Source organism: Zootoca vivipara, chromosome Z (assembly GCF_963506605.1).
Source record: "Zootoca vivipara chromosome Z, rZooViv1.1, whole genome shotgun sequence".
Taxonomy (NCBI): Eukaryota; Metazoa; Chordata; class Lepidosauria; order Squamata; family Lacertidae; genus Zootoca; species Zootoca vivipara.
The window spans coordinates 46,814,243-46,830,161 of record NC_083294.1 but is presented as its reverse complement, the minus strand read 5'-3'; the positions used below and the strand labels follow the sequence as shown (position 1 = coordinate 46,830,161).

Sequence of the window (15,919 nt, the reverse complement as noted above, 5' to 3'; positions counted from 1 at the left end):
AGCATTGGAGGTAATCAGAAAGTTTGGGGAAGTATCGGGATTCAAATTAAATAAAGAAAAAACCAAATTATTAATAAAAAGTGTACAGGAAAAAGACCAAAAGAAATTAGAAGAGGAGGTGGGGTTAAAAATTGTGAATAAAGCTAAATATTTGGGAATAGATATCACTATGAAGAATATCAATTTATTTAAAAATAATTATGAGAGAGTTTGGAAAGAAGTTAAAAGAGATTTGGATAGGTGGAACAAATTGCAATTATCATTGTGGGGAAGGGTTTCAGTTATCAAAATGAACATATTACCAAAAATGCTTTATCTATTCCAAACTATACCGGTTATAATAAAAGAGGATTGCTTTGACATCTGGAGAAAAGACATAACTAAATTTATATGGCAGGGGAAAAAACCTTGTATAAAATTTAAATTGTTGACACAAAAGAAGGAAAAGGGGGGGCTCTCACTACCAAATTTAAGATTATATTACGAGGCAGAATGCTTAATATGGATGTGGGATTGGATGAAATTAGAAAATACAAAAATTTTGGATCTTGAGAGCTTTAACTCTAGCTATGGTTGGCACGCATACCTGAATTATGGAAAAGCTAAAATAAATAAAGAATTCACCAACCATATACTAAGAGGGGCATTATACAAGGTATGGGTCAAATATAAAAGGTATATTGAATTGAAAACACCGTCGTGGATCTCTCCCATAGAGGCTTATGCAATTAAAAAATTTAACTACTGAGAGAAAATGGCCTGTATATAAACAGTTAATAGAAGAGCACCAAGAGGAGTATAAATTAAAGTCATATGAAGAATTAAAATGTTATGGTATCAGTAATTGGCAGTATATACAATTGGTCAGTATATTTAGGGCAGACAAAAAGATTTGCAAAAGAAGATTCGCTATTTGAAAGAGAAGTCATTCAAAATAAAAGCAATCTGCTATCCAGAACATATAATCTTCTACTGGGGTGGGATTTATTTCAAGAAGAGACGACAGAATCTATGATTAAATGGTCCCAGGATCTCGGTCAGACAATACAAATTGACCAATGGGAGAAATTGTGGAAGCAGGATATAAGATTTACGGCTTCTTATAATATAAAAGAAAATTTTATCAAAATGTATCATACGTGGTATTTAACACCTGTAAAGATGGCCAAAGTATATAAATCAAAAAATAATTTATGCTGGAGATGCAATGGGGAACCTGGCACATTTATACATATGTGGTGGACGTGTCAAGAAATAAAAAAGTTTTGATTAATGATTCATGAAGAATTAAAGAAAATGATGAAAAAATCGATAAAGAAAAAACCAGAGATCTACCTATTAGGTTTATTAAGTGAAGAGATTCCCCAAAAGAATAAGACAGTGTTCTTGTATGCGTGCACAGCAACCAGGGTTCTAATAGCTACATATTGGAAGACATCCAAAATACCAACAAAAATAGAGTGGATAAACAAGCTTAGTGAGTATTTATTAATGGCCAAGCTGACAGCAGCCTTGAGAAATCAACCGAAACAAAAATTAAGAAGCGAATGGGAAAGTTATGAGGAATACATAAAAAAATATTTTCTAAAAGAGGGCATGCTCACATGCTTAGAATAAAAAGATATGAAGGGATATAAAAGATAAAGAGTGGAGATATAAGATAAGAGTGACAGAGGAATACAGGAAAGACAGAATGCATGCAGAGAATATATGTAAGTGATGGATTATAAAATTGAAGCTGAAGTGAAAACAGAAGTCAGGTAAATAAAGGAGGGAAGTTTGTGGGGGAGGGGGGAAGGTGATGGGGGTGATTGGTATTTGGTGAATTTTTGTTTGTTTGCTTGCTTTTATCGTTACTATTATTATTTATGGATATTACGGATTATTCTTTATGTTCATTGGTTTATAGATTATTTGTTTATTGTTTATGTTGAATTGTATAAAGATTGATGCTCAATAAAAACTTATTTTTTAAAAAAATGATTCTACAATCATATACGGTAATTAGAAAATCATTAATCAGAGTGTGGGAAAGGTATAATGATCTAATAGAACAGAAAACACCTTGGTGGCTATCACCAACAGAAGCTTCATTACTCAAATCCCTTGGCAAAAAAGGAAAATGGCCTACATATAGAGATCTATTGGAAGAACAAGAAGGTAAATGGAAATTAGAAGAGTGTGAAGAAATTAAAGACCATTTTCAGAGTTGGCTGCATTATAGACAATTAGATGAGATGTTTAAGGAAGACAGAAAGAAAGGGTTTAGCTACACAATCTCTAGATTTCAAAAGGAAGTGATAGAAGATGTGAAACTACTGAAGAAAGCATATAGTATTTTGCTACAATGGGAAACGAAAGATGAAGAGGTCCAATTGGTTATGATTAAATGGGCGCAAGATATAGGACACAATATACAATTTAAAGCAATGTTAATTTTTGTGGATGCTGAAAAAGCTTTTGATAATATTTCTTGGACTTTTATGAAACGAAACTTTGCAAAAATGGAGGTTGGTCAAAACTTTGTTAAAGGGATTAATGGTATTTATTCTGAGCAAAGAGCGAAAATTATTGTAAATAATGTGGTTTCAGAAGAGATAAGAATTGAGAAAGGAACAAGACAAGGGTGCCCACTTTCCCCCCTGCTATTTATTTCTGTCTTGGAGGTCTTACTGAATATGATAAGGAGTGATGAAGGTGTTAAAGGAATCACAGTAGGCACAAAACAATACAAGCTAAAAGCCTTTGCAGATGACTTAGTACTAACTCTGCAGAACCCTGAACACAGTGTTGTAAGAGTATTGCAGATAATCCAAGAGTTTGGTAAAGTGGCAGGTTTTAAGTTAAATATAGGTAAAACTAATGTATTAGAAAAGAATTTGACGATGCAAGAGAGACAAAGAGTAGAGGACTGCACAGGACTGAAATGTGTGAAAAAGGTGAAATATCTGGGAGTAAATATGACTGCAAAAAATCTGAATCTCTATAAAGATAATTATGAGAAGTTATGGAATGAAATCAAAAGAGATTTGGAGATATGGTCAAGGTTGAAACTGTCCTTAATGGGCAGAATAGCAACGGTTAAAATGAATGTATTGCCAAGAATGTTGTTTTTATTTCAGGCCCTTCCGATAGTGGATAAGTTGAAATGTTTTCAAGAGTGGCAAAAGACATTGTCTAAATTTGTCTGGCAGGGGAAGAAACCCAGAATTAAATACAAACTTTTGACAGATGTAAAAGAAAGGGGAGGATTCTCACTGCCAGACTTAAAGATTTACTTTGAAGCCGCAGCTTTCTGCTGGTTGAAGGAATGGTTTCTGCTAGACAATGATGATGTGTTAGATTTGGAAGGCCATGATAATGCATTTGGGTGGCATGCGTATTTATGGTATGATAAGGTAAAGCTACATAAAGGTTTCAAAAACCATATAATCAGGAAATCATTGTTTAATGTATGGATTAGATACAAAGATTTGTTGGAAAGGAAAACTCCTAGGTGGATTTCGCCACTTGAGGCGAAGAAACCTAAAAGGACAAATATGGATGAGAACAGGCTGAAATACAAAGACATTTTGATGGAGGTGGAAAACCAATTTAAGTTAAGGCCGTATGAACAATTGAAGGATAGGTTAAGTGATTGGTTTCAGTATGTGCAGATAAATGAAGCATTCAAGATAGATAAAAAAATAGGATTTCAATCAGAAAAATCGAAACTAGAAACAGAGTTAATAGAGACAGACAGCAAGAATTTGTCCAGAATGTATAATTTATTGTTAGAATGGCATCTGAAGGATGAGCAAACAAAATCGGTTATGATTGACTGGGCCAAGGATTTGGGTCATAATGTAATGATGTCGGACTGGGAAAAATTGTGGAAGAAGGGTATGAAATTTACGGCATGCACGGCGCTGAAAGAGAATTTAATGAAAATGATGTATAGATGGTATTTGACCCCGGTAAAATTAGCGAAAATGTATCACAAAGGTGATAATAAATGCTGGAAATGTAAAGAAGAAGTTGGTTCATTCTATCATATGTGGTGGACATGCCCCAAGATAAAAGGCTTCTGGGAAATGATTTATAATGAAATGAAAAAGATATATAAAAATACGTTTTTGAAAAAACCAGAGGCCTTTTTACTTGGAATAGTAGGGGAAGAAATCCCCAAAATAGATGTCAATCTGTTTATGTATGCCACCACAGCTGCGAGGATTTTAATTGCAAAATATTGGAAAAAAGAGGAATTGCCCTCTTTACAGGAATGGCAAATGAAAATGCTGGACTTTATGGAACTGGCAGAGCTGACAGGAAGACTCCGAGATCAAGCAGGGGAAAGAGTGGAGGAAGACTGGAGAAAGTTTAAAATATATATAGGGAACTACTTTTGAAAGTTGAAATACAGAAGTTAAGGCAATAGGGAGATAAGAGGAGTTTATAAGGTTGAAAAAATGATATGCAAATATAAAGATGAGACTAAGAGGAATTAAGGAGATTATAGTATGAAGGAAGTAAAAGAGATGAAATAGAAACTGCTACAGTGATATTCAAAATGAAAATCAGATAGTGGGGAGTTGGGGAAGCCAAAAAGACAATGATTTAAAAAGTTGATTAAAGATGATATGTTTATGTTTCTGTTTGTATTGATGTTTTTTTGTTGTAATGATGTTCTTTGTATTTTTGGTATTTTATGTATTTTTTGTTTGTTATAAAATGTTTAATAAAAAAAATATTAAAATATATATATATACAATTTGAGGACTAGGAAAAACTGTGGAAAGTAGATTTAAAATTTACAGATTGTTTTCTTTTGAAGGAAAATAACATGAAAATGATGTATAAATGGTAAATTACACAAGTAAAAATGGCAAAAAGTACAAAACTGGGTTAAATAAATGTTGGAAATGTAAAGAAAAAGAAGGTACTTTTAATCATATGTGGTGGGAATGTAGAGAAGTTAGAAAATTTTGGGAAATGATATATAATGAATTGAAAAAAATGTTTAAAAGGACATTTGTAAAAAAGAAAAGAAAGAAGAAGAAGCAGCATTTTTGCTAGGGATTTTAGGACAAGACCTGCCAAGGAAAACAAAGAACTTATTCATGCTACATGTATGCTACATTTATGCTACAACAGTGGCAAGAGTCTTGTTAGCACAAGGCTGGAAGAATGAGGAATTCCTGATGAAAGAACAATGGCAAGAAAAACTGATGAGCTATGCGGAACTGGCAAAGTTAACATATAAACTACGAGAGAAGGACAACCGTGACTTTAAGGAAGAATGGGAACTTTTTACAAGTTATCTAAAAAGACAACAAAAAGATTTGGACTCCTTGTCAGGTTTTGAATAAACATCCACAATTTAGTAGTAGAACATAGGGAAGATAAGGTACAATTTTATGACATGCAGAGAATAATATGTGCAAACAAATCAGAGGGGGGAGCTGAGGGAAGTCTTGGGAGGGTGGGAGAGGGAGGGGGGAAGGTAAAAAGGGGGGATGTAATTGATTATATTGATTGATAATGTATTTTGTTACACTTTAAATTAAATTAAATTAAAAAATTAAATTAAAAATTTAAAAAATGTTTTGTGGGGGGATTATTGGGTTTTTTTTGTTCTTGTTTTTATTATGTGTTTTATCTTGTATTTTTATGCTGTGAACCACCTTGAGATCATTGGATGATGGGCAGTATAGAAATTTAGAAGAGGAAGAGGAAGATGATGATGTTAATAAGGCTCACCTGAAATATACATCAGCCCCCCATACACTGTTCCGGCATGACCATAGTGAGGCTCGTTCATTTTTGCTACGTAGCTCCATTCGTTCATCCTTGGGTTGTAGCACTCCACTGTGGCTATTTAGAAACAACAACAAATAAGAAGAGTGAGACATTTTAAAAGCAAAACAAAACCCACTGGGTTATGATTTCTACCTTCCTTTCCCCCCAGATTACCCTCCACTCTACTTAGATCTAGCACCAAGGCAGTCTAAACTCTAATCATACCTGGAAGGGGCGTGCTGTTCAGATCCTGAAATCATTATCATTGGAACAAATGTTTCACAGACCTATGCATGAGATCAACCCAGGTGGGAGGTGGAAGCAGAGCAGGGGGAAGGTATTCGGGTAGGGGGGATAATGCTGGTTGTCAACAGTATGGATCACAAGTGGATGACTAAAAGGAAGGTCACTGAGGGCTTTGACAAGAAACATTGCAATTGGATTGTACCATAACAATGTTTGGAAATACAAGGTTCCTGCTATGTATAAGCAGCTAATTATCTTTTGTAAGGCATCCAACTAGGGCTTTGCCTTGAAAGGTAGCATGTAAGCACTTTAAATAAAATATTATGTGTGATGCATTTTTAAGAGGTGTTCCCCTAACACCTTACTTCAGTGTCTTTTTAGCTCCAGAAGCAAACCTTTCTAATTATTCCAGGCCTTCTGATATTAAACATTAATATCTGCCAGCTCTTTTCATGTGCTAAATTATATATTGCTGGTGGCCAGTATTATTCTTACTTTTAGGCTGGGTTTGGATCTTGGTGCTGAAATTGATTGTATTCTTGAGTTTTTAATCTAGAGAATGCATTCTATTATTGTTGTTGTTATTTATTAAATTTCTATATCACCTTTCATCAGAGGATAACAGGGAGGTATACAATATTAAAATACTGTACATTACATGTGGGAATACCACATTGAAAACCAAGACAAAGGACAGAGATTCAACCAGCAAATCTCTGGGAGGGAAAGTGCCTCACTCTTTCCCTTCGCCAGATCTTTTTATTACAATATCAAAAGGTTACAAAGATTCAAATCATCCAATAGAATTCATCCTAAGTTCTAAAACCCCTCCCAGGTTTCCTCCCACCTTGAATCTGATACTGTTGGGAAGATCTGGAACTAACACCAAGATGCTAAAAAGACTTCCTGGACTTCAAAGAAACTACAACTAAAGACAGGAAAGGGGCCCAGGAATTCTTGCATAGATTAACAGTGTCTTGTCAGAAAACAGGTTTGTCAGCTTTTCAAAGGCCAGCAGAAAGAAGAAGATTAACAGATGCCCTTTCACCCAGATCTGCTTGAGCCAAATGTTTTCAGCCAAATGGCTAACTCAATTTACACTAACTTGCAATGTGCTTGTTTACCACATGTAGCAAGGCCTGTAGATCTGTGTATCAGATACGTGTCAGAAACCTGGTTTGGACTGAGAACACCCTACTCACTGAATTCTTTAATCCAGGAATATCCTGCTCAATCAGTCTTTATCCCAGGGTCTTCCATGTATCCTTTTTATCACTGTACAGATCCCTACAATTACATGGTGGCAAATAAAAACAATACCCTCAAGTTTTAAAAGCCATAGATTGTTTAATTAGCCAGATGCCTGGGAGGAAAGGAATGGATTTGCCTGGCACCTAAAGAGATGTAACGAAGGCACCAGGCAAGCCTCCCTCGGGTGTGGGGGGCCACCACAGAAAAGGCCCCTTCTCATGTTGCCACCCTCCTTTTGTGGAGGAGGAGCACAAAGAAAGGTTTCGGATGGTCATCTCAAGGGGATCACCATCGGACAATGTATGATATGATTTGATTTAATGCTGTGATATATGATTGACTGATGTGATATATTATATGATTGAATGATATATATGATTTAATGATATGAAATTATATGAGGTGGCATTATATATAAAAATGCTAAAAAAGAACTTGTCTACACAGCACTTCGACTGTTCAAAGCACTCCAAACATACTACTGGCCTTTTCCTTGTAAGGAGCCCTGTAAACAAGGCTCAGGTTCTTAATTTCTCCATACTGAGGATCTGGGAAGAAGAGGGGGGAAACACAAATAGGCACCACAATTTTGCAAAAATATGCTCAAACAATAATTCCAAGTAGCAGTTGACAAAAAAAATTACCAGTAACTATACCAAAAGCACAATCTCGTCCAGGTTGAGGATATCTAATATGAGGCTTTAACTGAGTAGGGTGTTTTTTGTTGTTGTTTTATTTTAGCAATAAGGCAGATGGTTATGCAGAACAGAATAAGGCAAATGGTTATGCAGGTGCTAGATAGCTATGAAGCAGTTCTTCAGCACCAGCCATTTTGTCTTGCTCAGGGAAGAACGACTCTGCGGAGGCTTGACAGCCATCTGTCAGGAATGCTTTGATGGTGTTTCCTGCTTGGCAGGGGGTTGGACTGGATGGCCTCTTCCAACTCTATTGTGGTCTCTTCCATCTCTATGATTCTATGACTCAGCCCTCCACACAATAAAGCGCATTAAGTGACCCTGTGATTTGGTGTTTCTACTTCAAACTGCTGAATGGTATTTCAATATGGGAAATGCAATCACTCACGGCCTTTCAGAACCACCATTATTTTATTCTTCTAATTCTTTCTGCTATGACATGAATGCAGACATACAGAAACCTTCCTTTTATGTTTGCTTCTGACTAATGAACACACACATAGTGTGTGGCCTCCTTAGCTTCAACACAGTTGCATCCGCTTAACAGAGAGCAAAAATTAAAATTGCAAAAGCAAGTCACGTGCAATCACATTGGCCTTTGCATACACCACTGTGAGGGCTAGGGTGTTCAAATATAAATACATCTCATGGGATATCATAGCAGAAAGCATCAGAATTCCATGGCGTCAGATGCTACCCACTGGTAAAATGAATAAATAAATAAATCCTGCACTCAGAAAACTAGCACATTAGGACAAGGTTCTAGACAAGCCTTTTTCCTTATACGCTACCATTCTAAATGCTGAGAATTTCTTTAAAAAGAAAAAAAGGTTGTGGACTTTCAACCACACACCTGAGGTTTAAAACGGTACAATCAAAACCATTATTCTACAGCTAATCTGGAGCATCATCCGCAGTCATTCACTGTGACTCCTCCCCTCCCAAGGTTCTATGGAGGGAGATATAGCGGAATATAGACTCACACATGTACTTCACCAAACCTGCAAGAGGAGCAGAGCAGAGGATGTGCACTGTCATCTAAAGGACAACAACTTGCATCATAGAATGTTCCACAGAACACATGTTAGCCCCACATCTGTGAGAAACATATTTTTAGTGCTTAATTATTAATTTTACACAGGCACTTTTGTACCACAGTTTTAAGTGCTTGCTAAAAGCTTTGTTTCAGCTAGCCTATCTGGAAAAATAAGACAAAATATGATATTTTGCTAGGAGCCATGTGTAAAGGCAGATAATATATTCAAACACTTTTCCTTTTAATAAAAGACCTATTCTCAGACTGTAGCTTGGATATAAACACTTTATTTCTTGTTTCCCCCTCCCTGCTGGATCACATATTTAGCACCTTGGCCAGAGATCACTTCTATTTCACAACTGTTAAGAATGCCATATAGATTTTGAGGTTCAAAAACCAAACCCAGCAAACCTCCTCTGGCTTCCCTCTATTAATAGGTAGCAGTGGAGCAATTAGTGGTCCTGGATTGGTTTTCATTTTTTAAGGATTTCAAGATGGCTCATTTTGTGCCTCCTTTGGTTCTCTCTCCTTTTGTAAAATACACAGGCATTCTAATCTCTGTGTGTCAACTCTCTGCATTATAGCAATTTGACATCTACACTTAATGAACAATTTGGAGGAGGACAACATGCCCTGACGGTGCCCTGGAAAAATACCAGGGAGCTGTTGTTGTTGTTGTTTAGTCGTTTAGTCGTGTCCGACTCTTCGTGACCCCATGGACCATAGCACGCCAGGCACTCCTGTCTTGCACTGCCTCCCGCAGTTTGGTCAAACTCATGGAGCTAAGAGTACACTTATCCGAAATATCTCATTCTCTCTATCGGTCCCACTTTGTTTTCAAAAGGGATAGTTGCTAGTCACTTAGAATATGTCTCCACATCTGGTGCTCACAAGTCTACCAGACCGCAATAATTTCAACGTCATTCCAACCCATGCCCTAGATCAGTTCACATAGCTGGTGCATTTTCTGCAAGGACACAGATGGTGTGCAAAGACTGTTTTAAAACATACACTACCGTAACTGGCTATAATAAAATGTATAAACTAATATAGAATGAGTACAGAAATTCTTATTATTATATACACAAAAGCAAACTATGTCAAAGGCGAGGGTACAGTCCCAAAACTTAAAGTGTTAATGAAGATTGCAGTCCAAACAAATAAGATATTGGAGGAGTACCCCAAGAAAAGAGGCGCAGCAGGCGCAGACCAGACGCTCATGGGTTCACTGGCAGGAGGGCGTGGTGGGCCCAAGTCCAAGAAATGGTAGCGGATGTGTCCACCGGTGCCAGGCTCAGCACACAGGTACCGTCCATAGGAAAAGGAAAGACAAGGTTCCCGGGTACATCCCTGTTTTGCCCAAAATGGGCTTCTTCAGTTGATAACTTGCACAAGTAAGTTAATACAAACTATACAAACTATAATGCCAAATGGCATTTAACATATGGCATTTCACTTGAAAGCTTATAGTTTGTATTAACTTACTTGTGCAAGTTATCAACTGAAGAAGCCCATTTTGGGCGAAACAGGGATGTACCCGGGAACCTTGTCTTTCCTTTTCCTATGGACGGTACCTGTGTGCTGAGCCTGGCACCGGTGGACACAACCGCTACCATTTCTTGGACTTGGGCCCACCACGCCCTCCTGCCAGTGAACCCACGAGCGTCTGGTCTGTGCCTGCTGCGCCTCTTTTCTTGGGGTACTCCTCCAATATCTTATTTGTTTGGACTGCAATCTTCATTAACACTTTAAGTTTTGGGACTGTACCCTCGCCTTTGACATAGTTTGCTTTTGTGTATATAATAATAAGAATTTCTGTACCCATTCTATATTAGTTTATACATTTTATTATAGCCAGTTACGGTAGTGTATGGTTTGAAGGTATTCGTAACTGAGGTCTACGTTGTAGCTTGGTACAAAGACTGTTTTAAACATACACGCCCCTTGCACAGGAAACCCACTTACCAACCATCCCCATTTTCTGTGACTTCACAAAACCCACCATGTGCAGCCAATGCTTACAATACAAATCTGCTCCAAGCCCTCAGATAGGAATACATAGCCAAAGGATTTATCACAGGAACTCTTGGCACTACAGCCACCTTCCAAAAAGAAAGAGAGCAGACTGACAATATCATACCGATACAAAGGGATGGTTCCAACTATGATAGAAGCTCAGAAGAAATACACCCAGAACACCTAGTGCGGAGACCATGGGGTCTCTGCAGAGGTTAGTGATCTACAGCCTACACTAAAGAACACAGTCTCTTCATGCAGGCTTTGGGAAAACCTGACCCTCCAACTTGAAACATCTATTTATTTATTTAAAGGGTTTATATATCGCTTTTCAGCTAGCACAAGGAAGCGGTATGAATTATAATAAAACAAGACAAAATGTAAAAGCACAAAATCATATAGGAAAGTAAGTGAGCTAGTGATCAACAGCTAGTGAAATTTTTAGCACTTTCTTGACTGGAAGACTCCTAAAATATAGCAGTAACACACAGAACCTAGTGTATCTGCATTCATCAGGTCACCATGCTTCTGCAAAACACCTTTAGTGGACAGACAGAATGCAAAGTTGAAGTTGACAACACATTTGCAGAGGGGTAGCTGAGAAAATTATGGCATAAGCTTTCATGGACTATACTTACAACATCATAAGTTATCCTTTAAGGCTGCATAAGACTGCCATTTTCAAAACATGATGACACTTAGTTCTTCATTTGAATAAGAACTAAGGGTGGTTTATTCATTAAAACTACTAATAATTGCACATGTGGTGAGGTGCCTCTTGACAATGATGAGCAAGATGCAATTCCTGTTTGCTAAGACACATTAAGGCCACTTTGTAAAACAGATTCCCACAGAAGCATTCTGAACATGTGCATACTGCATGTATCACTAAGCTACTTCACATATATGATGAAATGCATGTGCACAAAAGCCTATTCTGCCTTTTAGGGAGCCTAGTCAGTCTTTTAGGGAGTCAGTAGATTTAGCTGCCCCAGTTCACACCCTTACCAAGCTGGCAATTCCTTTTTAATATGAGGGAGCTGGCACTGTCCTCCTACCCACTATGTACAAATCTCAGCATGTAAGAAAGGGACTCTGCAGGCAAATCCCATACATATATAAACCCAGTTCACATAATCTTCCCTCTATCATCGTGTGTGTTTAAATAACTGCAGATATTGGGCCACAATGCAGAACATCAAGTCTGTGCATGGTCAAAGACAGGAACCTAGGTCTGTTCTTCCATGTAATAAAGGTGGCAAGTGTATGAACCAGGCCTTTGATCACCCTGTTGAGGAGAGAAAGACCATGTGCTCACTATCACATAGCTGCCAAGTTTTCCTTTTTCTCACGAGGAAGCCTATTCAGCATAAGGGAATTTCCCTTTAAAAAAAGGGTGAACTTGGCAGCTATGCTATCAGAAGCCTTAGGGGCCTTCATAAATGTTTTCTGGCTGTTTGGGTCCAGGTATAAAAGTTTGTGAGGGGAGCTACTAGGCACTAAGGCTACCAGCTTTGGGATGCGAGAGGACTGGATATTGTTAACCAACATATTTATGCTCACTGAGATTTGCTATATTTAAAATGATTTGTTAATGGTTGAATTGTGTGTTACAGAGCTAAAAATATTGGATGTGCATTGAATATTACAGTGGACTATGCAGTTAGCTTGTTTTAATCATACTTTGAGTGGTTTTCCACTTTCTACTGCGTTATTCTATGTATGACTAGTGATGCCTTTGGCTATGCAATAAAGATCTGCAATTCACTGTAGTGAGATTATACCTTTTATTTATTATGATTTTTTTATCTAGACTGATTATTTTCTGCAAACCATTCTGAGCCCAAAGGTATCTCTGGAAAATGTGGTATATAAATAAATTGGCTCCAGCTATGTTGCAACCGACCAGCACAGATGAATGCTCTGCAGTGTTCCTGGGTCTCCAGGTACACACACCTGCTGCCCTTAACACATCTTGCCTCAAACCCCCAGGCTTAGTTTAGCTGGACAAGGCATTACCACAATCAGGGGACTCACTCCTCAAGTGACAACATAGCCCTCAAATAATCTAACCATCCTAGATTATAGTCGTGGCTGAACCCAAATATATTTATTTTCTAAGAATGTGTTCAAAACCAGCTTTCTACAACTTGGTGCCCTCCAGATGTTATGGACTACATCTCTCATCGGCACCAGTCAGCATGGCCAGGGCAGATGGCAATAAATGGCTATTAGTCATGGTGGCTCAGCTTGGCCTCTGTATATGGAGGCAGTAATACTTCTGAATACTAGCTTCTGGAAACCATAAGAAAGGAAAGTGTTCTTCTGCTTGAATCCTATTTGCTGGTTTCCCATGAGCATCTGGTTGGAACAGGAGGCTAGACTAGATGGGCCACAGGCCTGATCCAGCAGGGCTCTTCTTATAGTCTTAGACTAATTGTAATCCAAAATATCTGGAGGGCATCTGACTGGGGAAGGCTTCTCCCATCCAAAGTGGAGTCCATCTGAACAGCTTCTGTTGGAAAGAGGACTCAAGACTTCGAAGCTGTGAAAACCCCGAAGGTCAGCAGTGACAATGAGCATATCATCTTTCACTGATAAAAAGTGATTAAATAGGATTAGTTCAAAGTTGCACCCTTGTAGGTCGAGGTCAGCCCCACCTGTGTTTGCTTGCTATGCTTTTGCACCAAAAAAGTGAACTACAAATCCATTGTTCTCCTGCCATGTAATGTAATGAAAATGCACCCCTGTCCCTTCTGCCTATTTCTTTTATGGCATCAAGAGAAAGATTATGCCAATTCTTCACCCTTTTGCAGCAAATATATATGAACGCAGCAATAAAAGTGAAAAATAACTTGTGATGCAATTAAATGAGAAGGAGGAGCATTTCAACCACAAAATCAAAAGCACGGTCAGCCAGACACTGAGCTTTATACAAATGGATCTGGCTCCTTACAGAAAACCAGTGCAGTTACTTGGCAATCCATAGAACATTCAAGGTAAATGTTTACGACAAGAACTCAATGACAGGACATATCAAGTAAGAATAAATTAAATGAGGAACATCATCAAGTGATATAGAATAAGTGGGTGGTTTCACCTGCACAATTTCATTATATACATAGCTGTCTGCATTCCACACTTATCAAGGAGATGCCAAGTGAGCAGAATCTTGGGCTACAATCTTTTACTCATACATCTGGGAGTAAGGGCCACTGAACTCACTAGGACTCACTTCTGGGTAGACATCCACAGGATTGTGCAATTTGCACAATTACTCCCACTGTCTCACAGAGACCAACACAATTCCACAAGCAGAATTTCACAATGTCACCTCATTATCCTTACAAATCAGATGACGAATGCAGAGGTGAACACATGGGTTATATTTTGGCATGGTGGATTTGGTAATTCAATAATAATCTTCACACATTACAACCAAAAACAAAAAATAAAACAAGGTGCCAGTGTGGTGTACTGGTTAGAGGGCTGGACTTGGACCAGGGAGACGGGTTCATATCCCCCACTGAGCCATGAAACTCATTGGGCCATCTTGTACCAGTCACTTCTTCTCAACCTAACCTAGTTCACAGGGTTGTTGCGGGGGGGGGATGAGGAATGGGACAACTACGTTTGCCATCTTGAGCCGCTTGGAGAAAAAGAGTAGGATACAAATACAGTAAGTAAGTAAGTAAGTAAGTAAGTAAGTAAGTAAGTAAGTAAGTAAGTAAGTAAAGAATGAGTTTGTATTTGCATACAACAGTAAATACCGTAATTATTGTTGTGCAAGTCAGGAAAGGAGGATTTTTTTGCACCCAGGTGAAGACTTACCTAACTCACCAGCTGCATTTCGACCACCAACAGCATACAGATGTCCTTTGAGGGCACTTAGGTGGAAGAAGGTTCTCTTTTCGTTCAAAGAAGCCACCTGCATCCACTTATTATACCGAGGGTCAAACCTGAACACTGTGTCAACCGCTGTCTTTCCTTTCGTGTCATAATTGCTCTGTCCGCCAACAACATAGAGAAAGTTCCCAATAACAGCGATCCCATGCTGGTAGCGGGGAGCATCCATAGGTGCCAGAGACCTCCACTCATGTGCTTTTTCATCGTACATCCGCAGCTCCTTGCTGACAACCAGCTGCTGCCGGAGCACTCCCCCTAGCGTGACCAGGTGAGTGCTGTCCGAACGGATGGCCGTCCTTTCCGACTGCATCACTGGCTGCATGTAGGGCATCATTTGGTAATTGCTGGCTTCCAAGAGCAAGTTGACACAAGTGTTGTCTGTCCTCATGAAATCCACCGTTTGGACGTAGTTGATAAGATCCTGCGGAGTCATCAGAGGGAACCGGATGTTCTTCATGAGTTTTGCTGCGCATTCCATCCGCGGCTCCTCATACCGCAGCCAGCGGCAGGCAGCCTTGAAAAGCTCCAGCTCCGTGCAATGCTTAAGGCTATTACTTGAAAGGACAAAGGCAAGGCGCTCAAAGGGGAGTTTCACAAAGTCACCAGTACTTAACAGTGCTGGGAAGTTCTTGAGGATGAAGTTGTTCACATATTTATCCACTTCTGTGAGGTTGTATGTGTTGGCAATCCGCCCCACTTCGACACAGTTCTCTAAGGAAACCTATGATAGGAAGAGAAAAGTCACTTCCTCCATTTTAAGCTCTGGCTTTATGTTCACTTGCACATTACAGTAACATAAGGGTTGCTAATGTAGACACACCACCACACTCAGTGTGTTTTACACAAATAAACTGTACATTTCTTTGGATTGGTGTGTGCAAGTGTGGACACAGCTAGACTGTGGAGAGATGTGCAAACAGACTGTCCACATAAAGTATAAATAGACATTATTGTAGAAAGATGGGAGGTTGCCTTATGCCAGGCCACACCA

The 15,919-nt window shown here is 38.6% G+C and overlaps 1 protein-coding gene across 7 annotated transcripts in view; it reads right to left on the bottom strand.

The window, feature by feature from the left end:
* The window catches only part of KLHL13 (kelch like family member 13), a 94,444-nt gene that overhangs the window by 16,026 nt on the left and 62,499 nt on the right, over positions 1-15,919 (bottom strand). For all 7 annotated transcript variants that reach the window (XM_035102272.2, XM_060270323.1, XM_060270320.1 and 4 more), the window contains 2 exons: positions 14,854-15,649; positions 5,740-5,853 (listed from right to left, as the gene is read on the bottom strand). In XM_035102272.2, the coding sequence (XP_034958163.1) occupies positions 5,740-5,853; positions 14,854-15,649 (910 nt within the window). The remainder of the gene's footprint in view (positions 1-5,739; positions 5,854-14,853; positions 15,650-15,919) is intronic.